Genomic DNA, 18,896 nt, shown 5'->3' with positions numbered 1-18,896 from the left:
GTGCCAAATAACAGCTTTAATTTTTCTTCTTGTGTTTATTTTTGTATGTGGCAGAATCAATATTTTCCTGTTGACAGTTGAGACCTGGCTGTTAATCACCTCTCTTTCCTCATATTTCACCCCCTGCATCCATGTTGCTTTTCTTTTTCCAGTTTTCGTTCTATTAATCTCTCCACCCACTCGCTTCGCCTGTAGCCTTTGGCTCTGCACAAGACAATTTCAGTCCATTGGTCTATTCTGATTGAGTGCCACCATTTCCTGTCTTATCACTGGTGGCTTTGTTCCCTTGGCTTGTTCGGCTTGGGCTCACTGCAGCACTTGATTGGCATTTGACCTTCTTTCTTGCCCTTATCACACTCTGATCTCCTGCTCACTACATTATCTTTGCCTGTGCTGGTGGCCGCAGGATCACTATCTTTATCTGTGGCTCGATTATCTGCTGCACCCTGCCCATACTCGTGATCCACAGCACTCTCTATATTTTCATTATCTAACCCCTCTTCACTCGCTCTCCCACTATCTAGCTCTTTATTACTCCTCTCTGCTTTCACATCTGGGCTTTTCTCTGTTTCTGCATCATCCCCTCCCTCTTTCTCAGCAGGGGTGGGTTTCTCTGAGCTTTCCTCCTCTTCAATCTTACTCTCTTCTGCCTTCTTATCTACTTCAGCGTTTCCCTCTGTGACTTTCTGTGCAAATTTGACATTCTTGGTCTTGCTTCCACCAGGCCCCCACTTCTCCTGCATCGTGTCCCAGTAAGTCTTATTCTGGCAGGCGTGCATGGAGCGGACGCGCTCACCCAGCTTTTTCAGCTCATGGCGGACAAAGGGTTTGAACGTCGGGTCCAACTTCTCGACCATTTCAAAGTCCCTTCGAGCTTCTTCCTCATTGCACAAAGCGGCGTGTGCTTGTGCCCGTTGGTACACCGCCTTAAAGTTACCTATGAAGGGCAAGATTTGGAGACCACAGGAGGTCAGCCGGGTGAGCAGTAAAACTTGAAGTCAGATAAAAATGCCAGAGGGGGGGGATGAAGTAACTGCACGGAACAGCAGCAGAAAGGAAGGAGACAGGGGAAGTTGGGAAAGGGAAGTAAATGAAGGGAAAAGGGAAAGCATAAGAACAACAATTTCACATAAGCCTCAACTATAAATAATTCAGTCAAGGCAGAAACAAAAGGAAAACAATGAATTCATTTTTGGCTGTGATGTCCACGGGTGGGTGCCGCGGGAGCGTAAGAGAGACTCTGCAATGTGGTTGGGAATGTTTGGTTTCTTCTTTCTGCGGTAAACAGCAAGATCAAAGATTGTTGCAGGCGTTGAGGGCCAGACATTTGTAACAGCAACAGATCAGATATTTTTAAACTTCAAGAAAGCAGGTGTGTAAGAGGGAAAAGAAAACTAAACCTGAATGTCTATCCAAAAGTCTGAGGCCTTTTTGATTCCTGCTAACGTACATTACCTTTATGCTTCTTCAGCAGCTTGTTGATGAGCTCCACCACTCGCTTGTGCTGTTTCAACTCCAGCATGCACTGGCTGAGGTTGAGCGTCAGCGGCAGACGCACTTTCTCCAGTGACTCCAAGTCCTCGCCCCGTTGATCCACCTGGCGAGCAGACGGAGAGGGCGGTGAAGAAGGGTGGGATGATGAGAGGATGGTGATGGATGGTGGAAGGAATGTTGAAAAGATGAAAGAGTGTGACAACAGAGAGAGAGAGAGAGAGAGAGATGAAAATATGAAGCGTGGGGAGGAATGTTGACAGAAAGAGCAGGTGAGGGTGGAGGAATGTTAGAGGAGGAGGGAGTTTATTGTGTGTGAAAGGTGCGAGGGGGGTTAGACAGTGAGGTGTGGCAGAGGAGGGGGAGTTTAAGAAAGAGAAAAGAAGCACAGGCGTGTGCTGTCACCGTTATTTCCCTGTGGATAGCTGTTATTTTTAGAGCTCTTTCTCTGCTCCTCACTTCACTGAAACACCTACAACACCACAGCTGCTCTTCAGTAAAGAAACAATGATGATGATTACAACAACAATAACAAACAATTGTATTCTTTTGTGCGACTACTTTCAGGCACGTCCAATCAATCATCGTGCTCAAGTGGAGGCTGTAAATATCGAATCTGGCGTCCGTCATCACAACAAAAGGTTTTTCTTTATGCTTCATTTGTCAGAAAATGCCACATGACTTTATTGCATTACTCTTTACGCTCACCTTATTCTGTAGGATGTCCACGTAGTCTATGGCCTCCTTGAACTTCTCACCGGCCTCCTGGAATTGGTTTTGTTTCATGAGGAAGTTTCCTTCGCTCTGCAGCAGCATGACGAGTCGTAACATCTGCTGCCAGTCTTTCCCCTCAGAGGAGCTTGTTTCCTCTTTGTCACCTGCACCCTCATCCGGTTTAATCTTCACCGTGCATTCATCTCCTCCAAGTTCACCTTCGGATGTAGATTCCTCTCCACGTCTTCCTTCATCTTTACTCTCTTTGGTTTTTCCTTTGTCTTCCCTCTCCTCTCCCTCCTGATCTTCCTCATCATGCCCCTCTTTTTCCTCCTTTTTGCTCTCCTTTGTCTCTAACATGTTCCAGTACTGCTCCTTCTCCTCCCAGTACTTCTCCTTCATGCACTCTGACAGGGCCTTCAGCTCCCTGTGGACAAGAGACGCCAGTGTGATGTCGAGGTGGGACACCATGTTGAAGTCTCTGCGAGCCTCCTTTTCGTTCCACACGGCAGCGTGGGCCTTGGCTCTCTTGTAGTAGCCCTTCACACAGTCTGAGGTACGTGAAAACAACAACACAAGAATAAGGGGGAAAAAGTAGTTAATGTCTAACTAGAAATATTCAATAATAAACCTGCTCTAGCTCCTGAGGTGTCAGTTTGTGTACTTAGGACAAAATTGTCTATTTCGGCATTCAGGACAGTGTGCAGGGGTGATGTGTTTATTCCTAATCAACACTGAGTTAAAGAAAAATTATCATGTGCTGCATCATTCTTATAACTAAAGGGTTTTATCAGATCATTCAGGACATGTAATCTCCTTAAAACAGGATTCAAACCAATAACCCTCTTGCTCTGAGTTGCTCTGAGGCACCATGCCGTCCTATTGCTCCGTCCAACAGCCACAAAAGTGATGCAGTACCTTCAAAGCTCACTAATGGACAAATTAACATTTTCTTGTTTTGTTTGTTTGAAATCTAAAGTGTACAAAAAGTCAATTCTCTGCCAAGACAATGCTGAATTAATCTTTTAAGTCTTATGTGGACACACACACACACACACACACACAGACACAGAAACACTGCAGTGCCTCTGTTTTTAGCAGATTAGACCCATGTGCTTGGTTCAGATATCCACTGATGGTTCCACTTCTCTGTTCCTCTGCATTTAATTTGCCTCTGCACTTAATCTTCATTCAGCCAACATTTAAACAGATTTATTCATCACCTCGGGCAAAAGCAGAGACACACCAGCGGGTGCTTTGCTAAAGAACAACTGGGTAAAAGGGGATGAAACTGCAGTGGAGTGGCTGATTCTAACTGATACAGGCAACGTGAAATCAATGACGACAGAAAAATGCAAGTGGAATTAAAAAAAGAAAGAAAGGGAGACGAAAGTGTACAGATGTAATGGCTGGAAAACGGAAATAAGAGGTTGAAAAGGAGAAGAGGAAAAGGAGGAGTGATGCTTGTGTGGGACGGATCATTCTTATGAGGAGCCGTTTCGAACTGGGCTCAGAAACTCCTGCCCACCATTTTCCATGATGCCACTCCTGCTCACTCGCAAGCAAGTTTACATCCTCCTGCTGTATAAGCCCTGAGCACACATACATCACACATTAAAAACAGTACACACTCTCTCCACCGGCCACAAACACACACACACACACACACACACACACACACACACACACACACACACACACACACACACACACACACACACACACACACACACACACCCACATCTAAAAGTGGGAATTCAGGCTGAGGGACCAAGAGTAAAATAAAGACTGCCTCAGTGGATCCTGTCTCTGGGTGAGGGGCATAATTCATAAGGCTCTGAAGTGGAGACTGTGCCAACATGCGAGCTCCTCCAGGATTATTTGAGTAGCCCTGGGTCTGACAGTGCTGCTCAACATGCAGCTCCAACATGCAAGAGCCTCTGCAGTTAACCCAGCGCTGACACAGGACCCTGACACGTCATACAGCTTTTTAAAATGATTGTTTTTAATATTGTCCAGAGGTGAAGTTCAGGCTTTTATTAACTCTCTAGCGAGCAGCTGTTTCATGTGCTGAAAAATTCAACATGTTAGGACGAATCATTATTTGTTTCCTTGACAAGAGTTGGATAAGAAAATGGTTTTAAATTATTTTGCAGTAAGAGCAGGAGCGAGGCTGATTTTCTTATCTACACATTTCCTAAGTTGTTGAATCTTCCTGTAAATCAATTACAGAGGAAGATTTGCATTCAGCTAAAATGTCCTAAGTTGCAACCATTTATGCTGATAAGGCTGAGATATAAAAAAAAAACATTTTCAAATTCAAACCCAACCTTTTCTCCACATTACAAGCATCTCTTATCGGCCATCTTTGCAGGTTTGGAGTGCAAGCCTTATGAAAACACTTCTTAAACTTTTATAGCTCCATAAAGAGTGAATATATACGGTTTCAAAGACCTGCACACATTTTAAATAGTAATGACACTCATGCATAAATTACACTGGCTTGGCCAACAAATGCCGATAGCAACATGATGCTTTTTTTCCCTCTCAGATTTTGGGCATGGCTGCACCCTCCAGGTTACACTATGTGAACATAGTAAGTTTGCTGGTTGAAATCCCTGCAGGCCAAGGGAGTGATTAACATCCTGAACTGCTGAACTCATTCTGTGCACAGGATTAACCCCGGTAGCTCCTGTAAAGCTGGGTCAGACAGAGAGATGGTGAGTAAGTGAATATGCTCAGAGTAATGCACCTGTGAAATAATAATTAAATGTGTTTCAGTGCCAAAAATGATGATTTATAAGTAAACATGGAACCTCCTCAGATTTCTATCTTATTATCCTTACCTTTGTGTTTCTCCAGCAGCTCCGTGGTGTGCTCGATCACCTCATAATACTCCTCCAGCTCCAACATACACTGGCAGTAGTTCAGCTCCAGAGGGATAATCATTCGACCCAAGTTAATGTAGTCTACATCTCCTGGCATCTCCTAAACACACACATGCACAGATGAGAGAGCAAGAATGCTGTTCTGTTGCTTGACAGTTCCTACACATATTTGAATGATTTATGAGAATCCAGGAGTTTAAATATTTTCACAGGGAAAAAGATTTACTGTTTGCATACGGGCCAACTATCTGCGAGCCTCCCAACATCAGTCTTGTGAATGTGTCTAAAGCTGCCAGAAGAATCAAGCATGCTCCCTTATAAAACATCTCGTATACAACTTGTTCTCTCTCCAGTATTCCTCCATCCTTACATCCCCCTCTCATCCTAGACAGTCCTCCAACATCTCTCTTTTTCTCCCCTTTCCTTTGCCAGCAATCACACTCTATTGCCTGTAATGAGGGACACAGTGAAGCAGAGCAAAGCAGGAACACAGGAATCTCCCTCTGGAAAACAGTGGGAGTTGCATGTCCCATAAACCTCAAATCCTGAGAAAACGTCAAAAAATCCTGCAACATCATTCACTTCCCTCCACCACCCTCCGCTCACTCTGGACTGCACAGTTTTCAGCAGCAGCACCGCCTCTTTGTACTTGCTGGCAGCCTCCCTGAATTGTCCCTGCTTGACCAGCGCGTTGCCCTGCATGTGGAGAATTGGCACCGTCTGCAGCTTCTCATCCTTTTCCATCATCCACGACTCTCGGTGGTAGGACATGGGGTCTCCGACCTGGAAGAGGCAGGGGCAGGAGGGAAGCAAAACAGAGCCAAAAGGGTCAAAAGGAGAAAAACTCCACTGATTGAAAGAAAGGATTGTTGTAGTGGAAAGACACAGAGTACTCTGAATCGAGAAATGCACTTAAATGCAGTTTTGAGGTAATTGTACTTTACTGTTTCAAGTTTGTAGTACTTCTGCTCAACTATATTTACTCCACAGCTATGATTAATAGTTTTTTATGGAACATTTGATCAACTTTACAATCTGATGCATTATCACACATTAAAGACCTGCTCAGGCTGGATTTATCACTGGTCGCTAATAACAAAGATAAAGTTTGAACTTTAAACAAGTTGTTCACTTATTTTTTTAAATACATAATAACTTGTGTGCATAAAATATTACCTTGCAGTTACAAGATTTAAAAAAATATCAATATTCAGGAGCTTGGAAGCTCCATTATCTAACATTCTGAAAGACAATTATGCATAATGAGCACTTACATTTTAGAAAGCACAATGTGCTGGTAATACCTAATGTGCTTTTCCTTAGAATTTAGAAAGCAAGACTTTTTACATTGTGGTGCTGCCACTTTTAGTTGAAGTAGGGGAGCTGAGCAGCTGTCAGCTTGTGCACAGAAAAGAAGAGTGAACGGGGAAGATGTTAATTTAGTGCCACCACTGCTGGACCTCCTGGTGAGTTTCAAGCTTGTTCCGGATGATATATTATTTCAAAGCTGAATGTTTTAGTGAGAGAGGGACATGAATTTTGTCATTCCTGTCTGAGTTTAGACGACAGAAGTGTTTCGGATCTAAAGGAGGGTTGGATGAATCTGTAGATGTGTCTCGTCTTAATGCCTGCCTGTGTTTACTGATGCTAAAATATTTTTTATTTGTATCTTTTTCTTCTGCTTATGTTATCCACTGTGACAAACAATATTTTACCACTCACCTGCAGCAACTCCATGATAAATATAAGTGGTTGAGGGGTTCTCATTAGCTCATCCAGCTCTGGGAAACCGGTGGAGTGATAGTGGAACAGGTTCCCCATGCCACACATGTGTCTCTGGCCCTCCAGGGGGTCTTTCCCTTGAGCAATCAGCCTCATTCCCTTTGACACAATCGGGTACAACCCTGTGTGCTGCAAAATGAAACATCAACATAGACATATACAAAAGGACTGCAATAAGACAAGGAAGCACTTGAACATGGTAACCCCCCGGTGCTGCCAGCCTGTGTAATCATGCCTAGAAGAAAAAACACATGAAATACCGACAATTTCACTTGCAAATTATTGTTTTCTCCAGAGGGAAAAAAACAAAAATTTTGCTCTGTTTGTAACACTGAGCATGTAGGAGGCTACAGAGGATTGATTCATAATGAGGTGGAAAAGACTTTCTTCCTGGCTCATGAACTCTCATTAGAACCCTTATAAAAGTCTTAATTTTTCAGTGTGTGTGTATAAGAAGTCTGTTGTTCAACTCACAATGGGATCACACCAGAACTCCGCCACCTCTCCAACCCTCATGGACATCAGCAGGGTCTCCCAGACCTCCAACTTAAACAACTTTCCCACAAAGATCTCAGCGGGCCTGCCAGCCAGTCGACTGTCATCGATGACTGTCCGCTCGAAGTCGTCCAACAGCGTCTGGAAGTGGAACACCAGCTTGGAGGGGAGGGGGGAACATTCACAGAATGGGAATTAATGATTAATGATTTTGTTAAAAAATCTGACATGATTATGTTTTTCAGGAAATTCATGAACGATCACAACATCTGCTCGTGGATTTTCTCTGTGGAAAACCTCACTTCTGAAGCTGTGAATAGTGAGTAATCTTTTTCATCTATGTCTAGTATGTGTTTATACTGATTTTTACATGTGTGAATACATTTAACCTGCAAATGTGCAGTTGTCGACATGGTGCATGTGTTTCTTTCCCCTCTCCCTGCCTTATATTGCCATTATTCTAATATTTAATTACGACACAATATGGGCTTTTGATCTGATTTCTGTCGGTATATGTCAGACACGTTTAACGTAACACTGACCTGCTGGTTTTCATTATGTGCTCCATCTGTATGACATCCATTTGACATACAAAGTCTCACCATCACCCACACTGTAAAATTACACTGGCTGCATGCAACCTTCTATTTATAGCTTGACAGATTGTGCATAATGGTCTGATAACGGTGTGAGCTACCGGGGATCACCTCACCAGGAAGTCAAGGCATGCACAGACACACACACACGCAGGTAAATGGAAATTCATGCTGGCATTGTCATGGAAAATGTTTGTCACAGTGTCCAGGCTCTGTGCCATATGGCTGGATGTGACTAGAGGGGTAGGAAAAAAAAAGTGTCCTACCAGCAGATCAGTGATGAAGTGAAACACAGAGTCTTTGCCAAAAAACATGTTGCAATTTGGCTGACCAAATGTTTGCTCTGTGTGAAAGAGCCAGACACAGAATACATTTCCTCACATCATGAATAATTCAACAGAAAATAATTGAAGTGGGCGATGAAACACACGGTTAAAAATAGACATCAATCTGAGCAACGTTAATTACATCACAATCGTCAGTTAATTATGTTAAGAATCATTCTAGTGTATTATTCAGGTCATTGGGTTAACTATGACTTTGACTACCTTTGTCCCAGGTGGAAAGTGTGGCAGCGGTCCTTTGCCTCCAGCCAGAATCTTCTTCCTCACTCCTTGATGGTTGGAAAGGTACGTCTCCTCCATCGTCACTCTGTCTCCAGCAGTAACCACACAGAAAAGTGTGTGAGTGTGTGTGTATTTTTGGGAGATTTCTTCTCTCTCTGGATCTGTGTTCCTCTGACTTTCTAATTAGCCTGTGGAGAATGTCTTGGCTGGTTAGCTGCTCTCTGACAGATGGCAGGATTAGGCAGGGTTTGGAGATGGCCACTTTAATCTGAGGAGCTAATCCATCGCCTACCCCTGCGATTGGTGCAGGAATCCCTGCAGGCAGGAGCAGGAGAGGAGGGGATGACCACCGGGCCCTAGCATCATGTGGATGAGAGAGACCCAGATCACTCTGGGACAAGTGGAGATCATTCTAGAAGGAGTGTAATCTGATGACGTGATGGTGGTTTAGTGATGCAGGTGTAGCTCACAGCCAGTATTTAACAGCAGACTGCAGGTTTCAGGTCTGTTTCACCTCTGACCACATCTCTGCCGGGGGCTATTGTTCATCCTGTAATCTTTGTTGTGGATAATAATAATGAATCTGCCAGTTACTCATTCAATAAATCATTTGCTCCATAAAGTAGTTATCACAGCCTCCTGAGGCCTGAAGTCATGTCCTCGAACGCTTGTTTTATGTGACAAACAAACAGCAGATTGACATCTGTGGAAGTTTGAGGCCAAGTATACGTCTTCAGCTCCTTAAAACACAGGTGAACAATGTTCGCAGTGTGGAACAGCACATTATCCTGCTGAAAGAGGCCACTGCCATGAGATCAGCGGTGCCGTGACGGGGAGCACTTGGTCTGCAGCAATGTCTTCGGTAGGTGGAATGTGTCACAAAGTAGTGTCCGTGTGACATGAATGCCAGGACCCAAGGTTTCCCAGCAGAACATTGAGCATCAAACTGCCTCCCCCGGCTCGCCCCGTTCCCATAGTGCATCCTGCTGCCACCTCTTCCTCGGGTTAACAATGTATACGCACCCAGTAGTCGTCCAGGTGATGTGGAGGGAAAAAAACCATGATTCATCAGACCAGGTCACATTCTTGCATGGGCCTTTTCGCAGCAGACATTTTGACGTGAAGAGCACTAGTGTATTAACAATAGCTCTGTTCAGTTCAAGTGTCTCAGGAAGACATGAGGGTGACAGTGAGCCAGCATGCACAACACCAGGACCCTGAAACTATAGCAGCGAAATGGAATTCAGCCTTTTTTTTTTTTTTTATTATTATTTACACCTGGGCTTTTCCTGCATGTCAAAATGTCTGCTGTGAAAAAGGCTCAATGGTCCATGGTCTATTTCTGACGCTCACATATCCACTGTAGCGGACAGAGGTCAGCATGGACACTGACTGTTCTGTGGCTAAACAGTCTCAATCCAAAGCAACAATGTACTGTGCTCTGTCAGCTTTCTATCGCAGCCAGCATTAAGGACCTGCAGTTTTGAAGCTCACTCATTCAGCCAATCACAATTTCGTCCTAGTCATAGTCACTCAGATCCTCACGCTGGCCAATTTTTTTAACACATTAAAGAGCTGAATGTTCACCTGTTGCATAATACACCCATCATCTCTTTACAGATGCCAATGAAATGACATAATGAGTATTCACTGCACCTGTCCCTGGTATTTATAATGTGGCTGACAGAGACACAAGTCATAGGTCACCTAAGTAGACTATACTATACACTTACTGACCTTAAAATCAGATTGTTCTCAGGAGGACACAGCTTTTCTCTCCAATTGACATTTAACTGAGATTAAGATTGTTCACATATTGGGGACATTGCTTTTGTCCCTGATTGGACAAACTGTCTCCAAGAATAGCCTTTTACATCCATACACATGTGCGTACAAGATGTTTGCCATTACAAACATCACTGACAGAACCATGTATAGCTGGATGTGTATAAACAGTTGTCTGAAAATGTCTTTTTATGTCGGATGTAATGTAAGTCATCCTGGCACTGTTGAGATTCACTCAGATTAGACATTCAACACAATAATAAGCAGCAACAAAGACACAAACCTAGTTTAAAAATACATATAAATGTATTTCCAAACAATAAAGGTGACAGTTTTTTTTCTTGTGTATCACTGAAATTTATTCTTGATACAAGTCATGATGACATCAGATGTTAAGATGTTTAGTTGAAGTAAAAGTCACTTTGCTTCAGGATGGACTTGATATTCATCTTCTGAAGCTGACCAAACAGTTATCATAGTAAACAACAACAACAAAATCTAATAACATTTAAAACAAAAATCATTCTGCTGTTTGTAATGTGTGAAAAAGAGAAACTGAAAGGAATGACACTGCACGTTAGTTAATAAAGACTCCCTCCTCCCTAGATGAAGCCTCTTCTGCTCCTCTTCATAGTGTGTGTGTGTGTGTGTGTGTGTGTGTGTGTGTGTGTGTGTGTGTGTGTGTGTGTGTGTGTGTGTGTGTGTGTGTGTGTGTGTGTGTGTGTGTGTGCGTGTTGTATGGCTGAAGATGTCATCAGGCTGCCCCCTGGTGGTCACTTCTCGATCAGTGAGTCCAGCTGCTCCTGAAGCGAGGCCAGCTGTTGGAGCAGAAAATAGAAGGAGTGATTGATGCCCGACAGCTCTGGGGTGTAATTGGCATGTAAGTAGATGATGATTAACATGTCTTTTCACATTAATTTGCTATCTTCATTTTTCAATACAAAGCATGACCCAAGACAATGGGTCGCCACTATTCCAAAGCTGCTAGGAGGATACCGCTGGTAGCCGCTGACAAATTCAATTTCATGTGACTGAAATTGAACTTTGCTATTAAAACATGGTAAATTCATGCAAAGTGCTGAAAACTGTAGAGAGCGCACAGTGAGCACTGATCCTGGGCTTTTGTGAAGAGGTTCTTACCTGCTCCATCTCCCGCTCCTCCTGCTGAATAATCTCATCCAACAAGGCCTGGAAACGGTTCTGTGAGGGGAGAGAGAGAGACAAACAGGATTTGTTCGAGTCGACATGCTGAGCCTCATTAAATTGTGATGGCTTTAAATGTGTGTCTGCCTGGGCTGCTCATGTCGCTATCTCCTCTGACAGAAAGGCCACTTGGAATGCCAGTCAGAGACAGCTGACCTTTTCCCTGTGACTGTGATAATAACGGGCTTTGTCGGCCCCAAAACACCGGGCAATGAGAGCTCTAAATGGCAAAGTAAAAAGGGCTACGTCTGCTCATATTTCACTCACTGTAAAGACCCCGCAAAGGAGTGCTTGGCAGAAAAATGAATTTTCAAGGCTTTAAAATGACAAAAACAAAATAATGGCCTCCAACGCTGTGTATAATCAGCTGTTTTTATGTTTTCACATCACTGTTGTGAGAACTTATGCTGCATGAAGACTTCTGCCTCCAAGCTCATCTGCATGTTCTTGTTTATGTTTCTGTACACGCAGACCTAGTTTCTGAATGATGGTGAAAAGAAATAAAGGGTGAGTATGTACTGTGTGTGTGTGTGTTCACAGCTCACTTTGAGAGCCTGGTTTTCCACTTTCATGATGAGCTCCTCCTGTTGTTTCTTGCGGGCACGAGTATCCTGAAGCTTGGCCTTGACGCCGTTGATTTGCACCTGATACTCCATAACTGTGGGGAAACGGCAGGAAGTTCACGTATTACAGCCGTCATAAAAGAACACAATTAACGCTTCTGTTTTCTTGAGCAGTGATGACAAGACAAAAAACGGTGGAGAGGGAGAAAGATGAGCCACAATTTCAGAGTGACACTGAATTCATAAAACCAGAAGGACGAGGTATGCACCTTAACTTGCTGAACCACAAGGATGCCTCCATTTCTGTTTGACAAATTGCAGTTAATGGGAACAACAAATCCATTTAAAAGGACATGAGCCAGCAGGCTGAAGCACTAAAACACACAACTAAATCAGTCTGCTACGGGTTTCACACAGGGTTCTCATTACAGCCAGACAAAGTGATAGTGTCTTACAACCTGTGGCTCCACTGCCATCCACTATCCCTCATACTAATTGCACACATCCTCTGCTTCCCTCAACTGGCTCGGTCTAATATGCAAAATCATGCAGAAGGGAGTCAGTGCAGAACCATTTAATACAACATTGTACAGCTGCCAGATACATGCACAGCCAGACCCACCACGAAAGGCTCTGTTGAACTGATACAGGAGCTGACCAATAACGTTGCTGATTGACAGCTCCATGTATGTTGATAAGGATGCCTTGAGCTGTCAGACTAGACAGCTGTCTCAGCTACACGCTGGGCCACAACACCTATCAGCCTGGCTAGTTGAGAATCATAGCTGAGAGCTGTCAGTGTGTGCATCTCTGTGGGCAGGGGGCTCAGCACGTGTATTTATATCAAAGTTGAGCTACTCATGTTAGTGTGTGTGCAATGTCTAGACTGGCCTAGAAAACTCAGCTCTGATTAAAACATCCTGCTAAGGTTATTTTTGACCTCTGCTTTGAAGTATCAGGGGATTTGATTTGATTTCGTGTCAGGGCTATCTCTGGTCTTCAAGACTGTTCTGGAATCAGCATGCATCATCGCGGCCAATTTCTTTGCCGTGAACGCTACGACTGAAAAGTAGAAGACTACTGTTATATTGAGTAAGTCTGAAAGGATCAGATTTCATTCTGACGTGTAAATGGAAGTTGCAAGTACAGCATGGACGATTGCATAATTCCAATGCTGCAATTACCTCATCCACCGACTGTAGCTACACACACGCACAGACAAACTCACACACAAACCAAATTACTCACACACTTTCCAGCATGTGTGTCTTTTACACAAACAAGAACTAAACCATGTCAACAGTGCTGCAGCAAACAATCATTTTGATTAACAACCGCAGTAGAATGGAACTAAGCCCCAACATTCCTCTTAGAAAACCACATTTAAATTCCCTAGATCCGCATTTTTATTTGAAACACCATCAGTCCTGCCTCATTTTTTTTCCATCAAGATCCATGAATTATTCTCAAATCAGTGAAAATGTTGGAAAGATTTCACAATGTTAAAGACTGTGAAAAAAACTCCTGATTCTGTCCCCTGATCTGCACCACGGAGGTAATGGGTTATCCCATGGGTCATTCCCAACCCCTCCACAAAATGTAAGGAAAATTGGTTGAGTAGTTTTTGCATAATACTGCAAACAAACAAACATAAAAAAAAACACAAAAAAAACATAGCCAAAACCATATCGTCCTTAGTGTCCAGCCGGCAGCCAAATACCAGAGATTCAACTCAAAATATAGAGAGAATATTTTGAATTTGTCTCTGATACACAACACGATATAAAAATTATTTGATTAAATTCATCGTTAAATAAAGTTACACTATCTTCATAATCCAATTTGCTCTTCATAAAGTCAACAATTAAAAAAACATATTTTCTAGATCGAAATAAAAGCTCTGATATTCTCTCACCTATCTGGTTGTTTCTGTCACTCTCATGCTGCGCAGAATCAGACTCGTTAAGTTTGTCTTGGAGCTGTCGGACCAGATCATCCTCTGTGTCCATGATATTCAGGTCCTCGTCCTCGTGTCGGTCCACTTCATCCTCCTCATCCTCACTGGAGCTGCTGATGTCGTTGAAGATTTCTCTCAGTTCGTCACGCTGGGCTGGCCGTGGGATATTGTTATTAACACAGACGTACAGAGGAAAACAGTGAGAATTTAGAACATGTGCTTGGGTTTGATGTGGGTCAGCACAGGGATGCGAGTCTCGCATGGCATAAACTAGATATTATTACAGCGGACTCCAAACACCCAGCATGCTCCATTCTTCTGCGAGCAGCCTCTGTCACCCAGTAAAACTGTGCTAACACTTTGTGTTGCAGTAAAAGTCACAGAAGCATGAACTCACAATAGAGGCAAACAGTCACAAAGCAGAAAGCAAATAAGTGGTTTCAGCAGCAAAATGAAATAGCAGTCGTGCTATTCATGCACACTAACTGATGTGGCAATAAGTGCCAGCACTTCATGAGCACCGAGGTGCTGAGAAAGTCCTCTGGGGAATATAGAGGCAAAATAATCCTGATGCCAAAGAGTAACTAATTCATGGGTGTGCTCTACTTCCATTTCAAACCACTGGGGACAAAGTGACAAGGATGATCAGGGACTTGTGAGACAATTCTTCACTCTCAAAAAATGGATTCAAATTTTGATCTGGCTTTATTGCTTTACGTTTCCAGGCCATGTGGCCCAGGTGGTAACTCACAGCCCTTTTACTGCTTTAACCCACTGCATCTTATTCACCACAGTTATAAAACTTATAAAAGCATATTTCACTTACCAGAGGACCCGTGACCCATCTTGTGTCCTGAGGTGCCAGGTGAGGAGTCCAGGTTTGCCAGAGAGCCATGCTGGTCTGGTTCCTTGGACTCATCTTCTGCTATTATTTCCCACCCTGAACATGTCGGGTTAAGGTCAACACACATTGTGTAGATTCCTCTGAGCTTTTAGATTCCTCCTGTAAAAGAGTCATGATCTTTCAAGACTCTCACTTTCCTCAAGCTTGTCTTTGATGTTGACTTGAAGGGTAAAATCCAGATGATACTCCGCGGGAGCTGCCACAACTTTCCCGTTCATTAGCATGTGTGTGCCGGCTGCTGCGTGCAAACTCCAAAAACTATAATTAGAATCCAGCTTCACTGTGACCAACTAAGCAATGATAATGAACAGTCCATCTCAATTAACGCGAAGCAAGCAGCCATTGAGAGCGGCCCTGCTGTGCTCTTATTCTGTCAGATAAGTTTAGAGTTTCATTAGAGCATTAATAGCCTCCTTGCACAGTGCGTCGCTGTCACAAAGGCATCAGACGGACTGACATCAGGTGAGCATGTTAGATGGGAGAAAGGTTATGTTTGTTCAAAAATAGAAAACAGCAGAAACTATATGATGCATCTAAAGCTGAAGTCATGCGGTGAGTTAAATTCACAAATCATTTCCAGTTCATTCCACATGATACAAAACACGCTCCTCTTCTGAATTGTACTATCGTACCGGGTACACAAATTTAACACCATTATTGTGCTTGTTTATTTAGACTCTTACTGCTTTTTGGTCTTTACATGATGGACATGCAGAATATTAGTAGGTTACTAAAAGGATACGGACACTGACGGCATCAGCGTCTGTGCTCAGCAATCTCTTCACCTCCTTTTCCACATCAGGAGATTCAATGTACTGTGGATAGAGAGAGAGATCAAGTTGCATGAACTGTTCGTGGCATTGCTCACGCACACACACACTGAAAGGTAGCAGCTGGCTGAATGCCAGCACGCACATTAGCGATTAGAACAGAAGGGGCTAAATCAATATGGCTCGGCTGTGCAGCTTCCATAAGATTTATTCAAAAGACAATGTAGAAGTGTAGTGCTCATGCACACTTGCTTTCACTTTGATCAAAGCAATAGTGAAATTGCTTTTTGCATGCCTTTGGGGCAAACTGAGATGGAAAGGCTTTATTTATATGTAAATCTTAGTTTTCACTTTCACCACAGCTTCTATTTTATGAAATGTAAATGCCCTGTTGGAAGAGAGCCTGGGAAAGAGATGGATCATCAGACGAGATGCTAAACGGATGGATGGGAAAGGGGAGGAAGGAGCTGAAGGGGAAATGGAAATGCCAAAACCTTTTTTTTCGCTGTCTTCCGAAATCTCCTCTTGCGTGTGTTCTTCAGAGGGCAGGTGACTGGAGACCAAAACAACAGGATTAATGAAGTCAGTACAGCTTGTTCAGCTGTATGGGGGAAACTATACTTCTTGAATTGCTGATGTGCCAATATTTCAGCTCAAAAAGCTGTCGTGTGTAGATGTTTGTCGACTTACTGCCGTGGTTCCAAACAAATTTCTTGTCCTTGTCTTTGTCCTTTTTCTTGCTCTTAGGGTCGGTGCCAGTTGGCTCCTCTAAGGGAGGGTAAAGGTCTCCATCTAGTGTACATACCAGCATCTGAGCCATGCAAAATTAATAATTAATGACTCAGCGTAATTAGCATTTGCTGATTAAAGTCTCTGTACTCATGCATAATAATTAACTATTTATATTTGAATGTAAAAATTTACAAAATATTTTTAATTGCAATTCATATCCTAAACTAAATATGTATCCAGTGTTTGCATATATAGATACACCCTGCTGCTGCTCTACCTGGAAAAAAATCATGTTTAATTGATAGTCACCCTAAACCTGGACTTTAAAAAAAAAAGTATTCAATGAAGGTGACATCTCCACTGGAAACTGAATCCAATTAAATGCCCTTGTGGTGGTTTACCTGACAGACATCAGCAGTTTTGTAAAATGTCTTCTTGTCCACAGTCTTCATAGACTCAATCATACAAGGCAGATCCACCAGTTTGCAGGCCAAAGGGACACGGTCCACTCTCACTATGCCATGACGACCATCAGCTAAAAAACAAATAAGAGGAATGATGTTTTGAGGCTATAAAAACACTGACACAGCTGTCGGTGTCAAGTTGGAAAACAAACATGCAGGTAGAAAACAAGTTTGGCAATAAGTAGGATGCTTGAGATTATCGAAATAAAAATTACTGAAATGAAAAACAAGGCAAAAGGCAAATTTCATGAATAAAAATGTCAGACTGGCTGTAGAAATATTTACATTTTACAACTTTAAAAAGTACTTAAACATATAACCTGATTATAACTGTGATGTCACACACATCAGTACTGTGAACAACTATAAAAGCATCTTACGGTGCAACTCAATGGTGAGTCTGTCTTTTATGTTCATACTGCTTGACTGTGCAATCCTTCTGACTGTTGAAGCATACTCCTGTAAGAGATCCATCCACATCACATGTTTAAGTACTCAATCATGGTTAATAACATGAATATGTATATATATATAAAATCTGTTTCATAAAGTGCAGGTCTCACCGTGGGCAGCCGCAGGACAAACTGGCTCTCCAGCTCATACGGAGCATCCTCCTTGTTCTTGGAGCCGACCTTCCCGACTAGAACCAAAACAGGTGACGATGAACAAATGGTTCAAACCACTTACTTATTGCTTTATGTATTTAAAAAACTACAATTTACACAAAACTTGTCAAACCTCTTTGGCTGTACTGAACTAACATAAGTCATATTTAAAACCTTATTTTGATTTGGACTGTGTCTTAGTAACTCTATTCTACTGTTATGCTGCACATTTAAATGTATATAACTTCATATTCATTACGGCTGCATCGGGTCTATTGACTTTTGTCTGAAGTAGTTATAACAGAATGAAGTGAGATGAATGCACTCGATTGCTTGTAGATCTCACGTTATAAAGTGATTTCTAATCACAGCTTTGAAACGTATAAGCTAATTTAGCTCCATTGAAGCTAACTGGATAGAACAGTGCAGAGCGTCCAGAGGAACCTGCTACAAGCCTGCAGCTGTGACACGCTGGTTCACATCAGCAGCCACACTCCGGTCATCCTGTTCTTTTATTTCTATAATCATTCATTCATTTAGACGCAACCGCGTTAGCAGCTTGTTTACAATGGAGAGGGCTAACAGGGGCTATCGTTAGCTTAGCAGCTATGCTAGCAGTGTGCTGTTTTAACCTTGTACCTTTCAGTTTAGACGTCATCTTCGTCCTTCTTCAATAAACAAGACGTGTTTGATGATGAAACACCTGCAAAGAAACAGCGAATATCACGATCCTGACTTTAACTCGATCCAGTTCAGCTAACGAGGAAAAAACATGTCGGAGTCTGTGTTGACGACTGATGCCTTCAGGAGCTCCTCGGAAAATGTGCCTGTAAGATATCAGGCACATCAGGCACATATTTAGCACACACATGGTTAGCTATATCTTAAAAGAAGAGATTGGGTAATACATATTTAAAATTTTAAAATATATGATGTACACGTACAGATGTTTCCTCACGTTGTTTTCACTGTTTCAGTAAAATCACGTGATGCTAATTTTGTCCCTCACCGATATAAATGATTTCCGATAACAATAAACGTCACAATAAAACATTATTCTGTATTACGAGACCTGTCACGAGAATAAAATAAAATAAATAGGCGAGACTATAAATATTTAACTTGTATTTAGCTTGTTATATTATTGTTATGATTTATATTTCATTTAAAAACATAAAATACTGTACGTTGAAAATAAACATGCCGTGATTTCTAATAAGGCTGTTTATTAATCACTAATCTGTTATATAATCAAATAAGAGCCAACACGTTCAACTTATACATAAATACATAAATAAGAAAATAGGTATTTATATATATATATGTTCGTCATTTCCTGTCCTGTTGGATATTTCACTATAAGAGCCAGTCTTTTACAACT

General features: G+C 42.4%; 2 protein-coding genes across 3 annotated transcripts; both read right to left on the bottom strand.

Moving 5' to 3' along the window:
• Window positions 1-15: 15 nt before the first annotated feature.
• Window positions 16-8,767, bottom strand: LOC138411376 (aryl-hydrocarbon-interacting protein-like 1). Of its 2 annotated transcripts, none has more exons than XM_069531394.1 (8): window positions 8,515-8,767; window positions 7,350-7,529; window positions 6,816-7,004; window positions 5,700-5,876; window positions 5,052-5,193; window positions 2,200-2,756; window positions 1,456-1,597; window positions 16-937 (listed from the first exon to the last, which is right to left on the bottom strand). In XM_069531394.1, exons 1-8 carry the CDS (start codon window positions 8,608-8,610, stop codon window positions 267-269), a joined length of 2,154 nt encoding a protein of 717 aa, XP_069387495.1. In that variant the 5' UTR covers window positions 8,611-8,767; the 3' UTR covers window positions 16-266. The 2 variants fall into 2 exon arrangements, with proteins under 2 accessions (XP_069387495.1, XP_069387496.1); XM_069531395.1 differs by lacking the exon at window positions 16-937 and adding an exon at window positions 948-1,275.
• Window positions 8,768-10,649: 1,882 nt separating this feature from the next.
• taf7 (TAF7 RNA polymerase II, TATA box binding protein (TBP)-associated factor) lies at window positions 10,650-18,807 on the bottom strand. Its single transcript, XM_020082730.2, has 13 exons — window positions 18,460-18,807; window positions 18,155-18,342; window positions 17,474-17,550; window positions 17,291-17,369; window positions 16,848-16,981; window positions 16,405-16,525; window positions 16,209-16,267; window positions 15,687-15,759; window positions 14,867-14,980; window positions 13,999-14,193; window positions 12,066-12,178; window positions 11,458-11,517; window positions 10,650-11,135 (listed from the first exon to the last, which is right to left on the bottom strand). Exons 2-13 carry the CDS (start codon window positions 18,171-18,173, stop codon window positions 11,091-11,093), a joined length of 1,089 nt encoding a protein of 362 aa, XP_019938289.1. The 5' UTR covers window positions 18,174-18,342; window positions 18,460-18,807; the 3' UTR covers window positions 10,650-11,090.
• Window positions 18,808-18,896: the final 89 nt, after the last annotated feature.

Source organism: Paralichthys olivaceus, chromosome 9 (assembly GCF_024713975.1).
Source record: "Paralichthys olivaceus isolate ysfri-2021 chromosome 9, ASM2471397v2, whole genome shotgun sequence".
NCBI classification, from domain to species: Eukaryota; Metazoa; Chordata; class Actinopteri; order Pleuronectiformes; family Paralichthyidae; genus Paralichthys; species Paralichthys olivaceus.
This window is presented reverse-complemented; position numbering and strand designations above follow the sequence as displayed.

What these genes read in the sequence shown, in the direction of transcription:
- LOC138411376 (XM_069531394.1), bottom strand. Translation starts at nt 8,610, where the DNA reads ATGGAGGAGACGTACCTTTCCAACCATCAAGGAGTGAGGAAGAAGATT. An exon ending in TTATCATGGAGTTGCTGCAG is followed by an intron (nt 5,877 to 6,815) that starts GTGAGTGGTAAA and finishes TGCCTCTTCCAG; the next exon opens with GTCGGAGACCCCATGTCCTA. An exon ending in GCTGCTGGAGAAACACAAAG is followed by an intron (nt 2,757 to 5,051) that starts GTAAGGATAATA and finishes CACGTACCTCAG; the next exon opens with ACTGTGTGAAGGGCTACTAC.
- taf7 (XM_020082730.2), bottom strand. An exon ending in ACTCACCATTGAGTTGCACC is followed by an intron (nt 16,982 to 17,290) that starts GTAAGATGCTTT and finishes TTTGTTTTTTAG; the next exon opens with CTGATGGTCGTCATGGCATA. An exon ending in TGACAGAAACAACCAGATAG is followed by an intron (nt 12,179 to 13,998) that starts GTGAGAGAATAT and finishes GTTTCCCCACAG; the next exon opens with TTATGGAGTATCAGGTGCAA.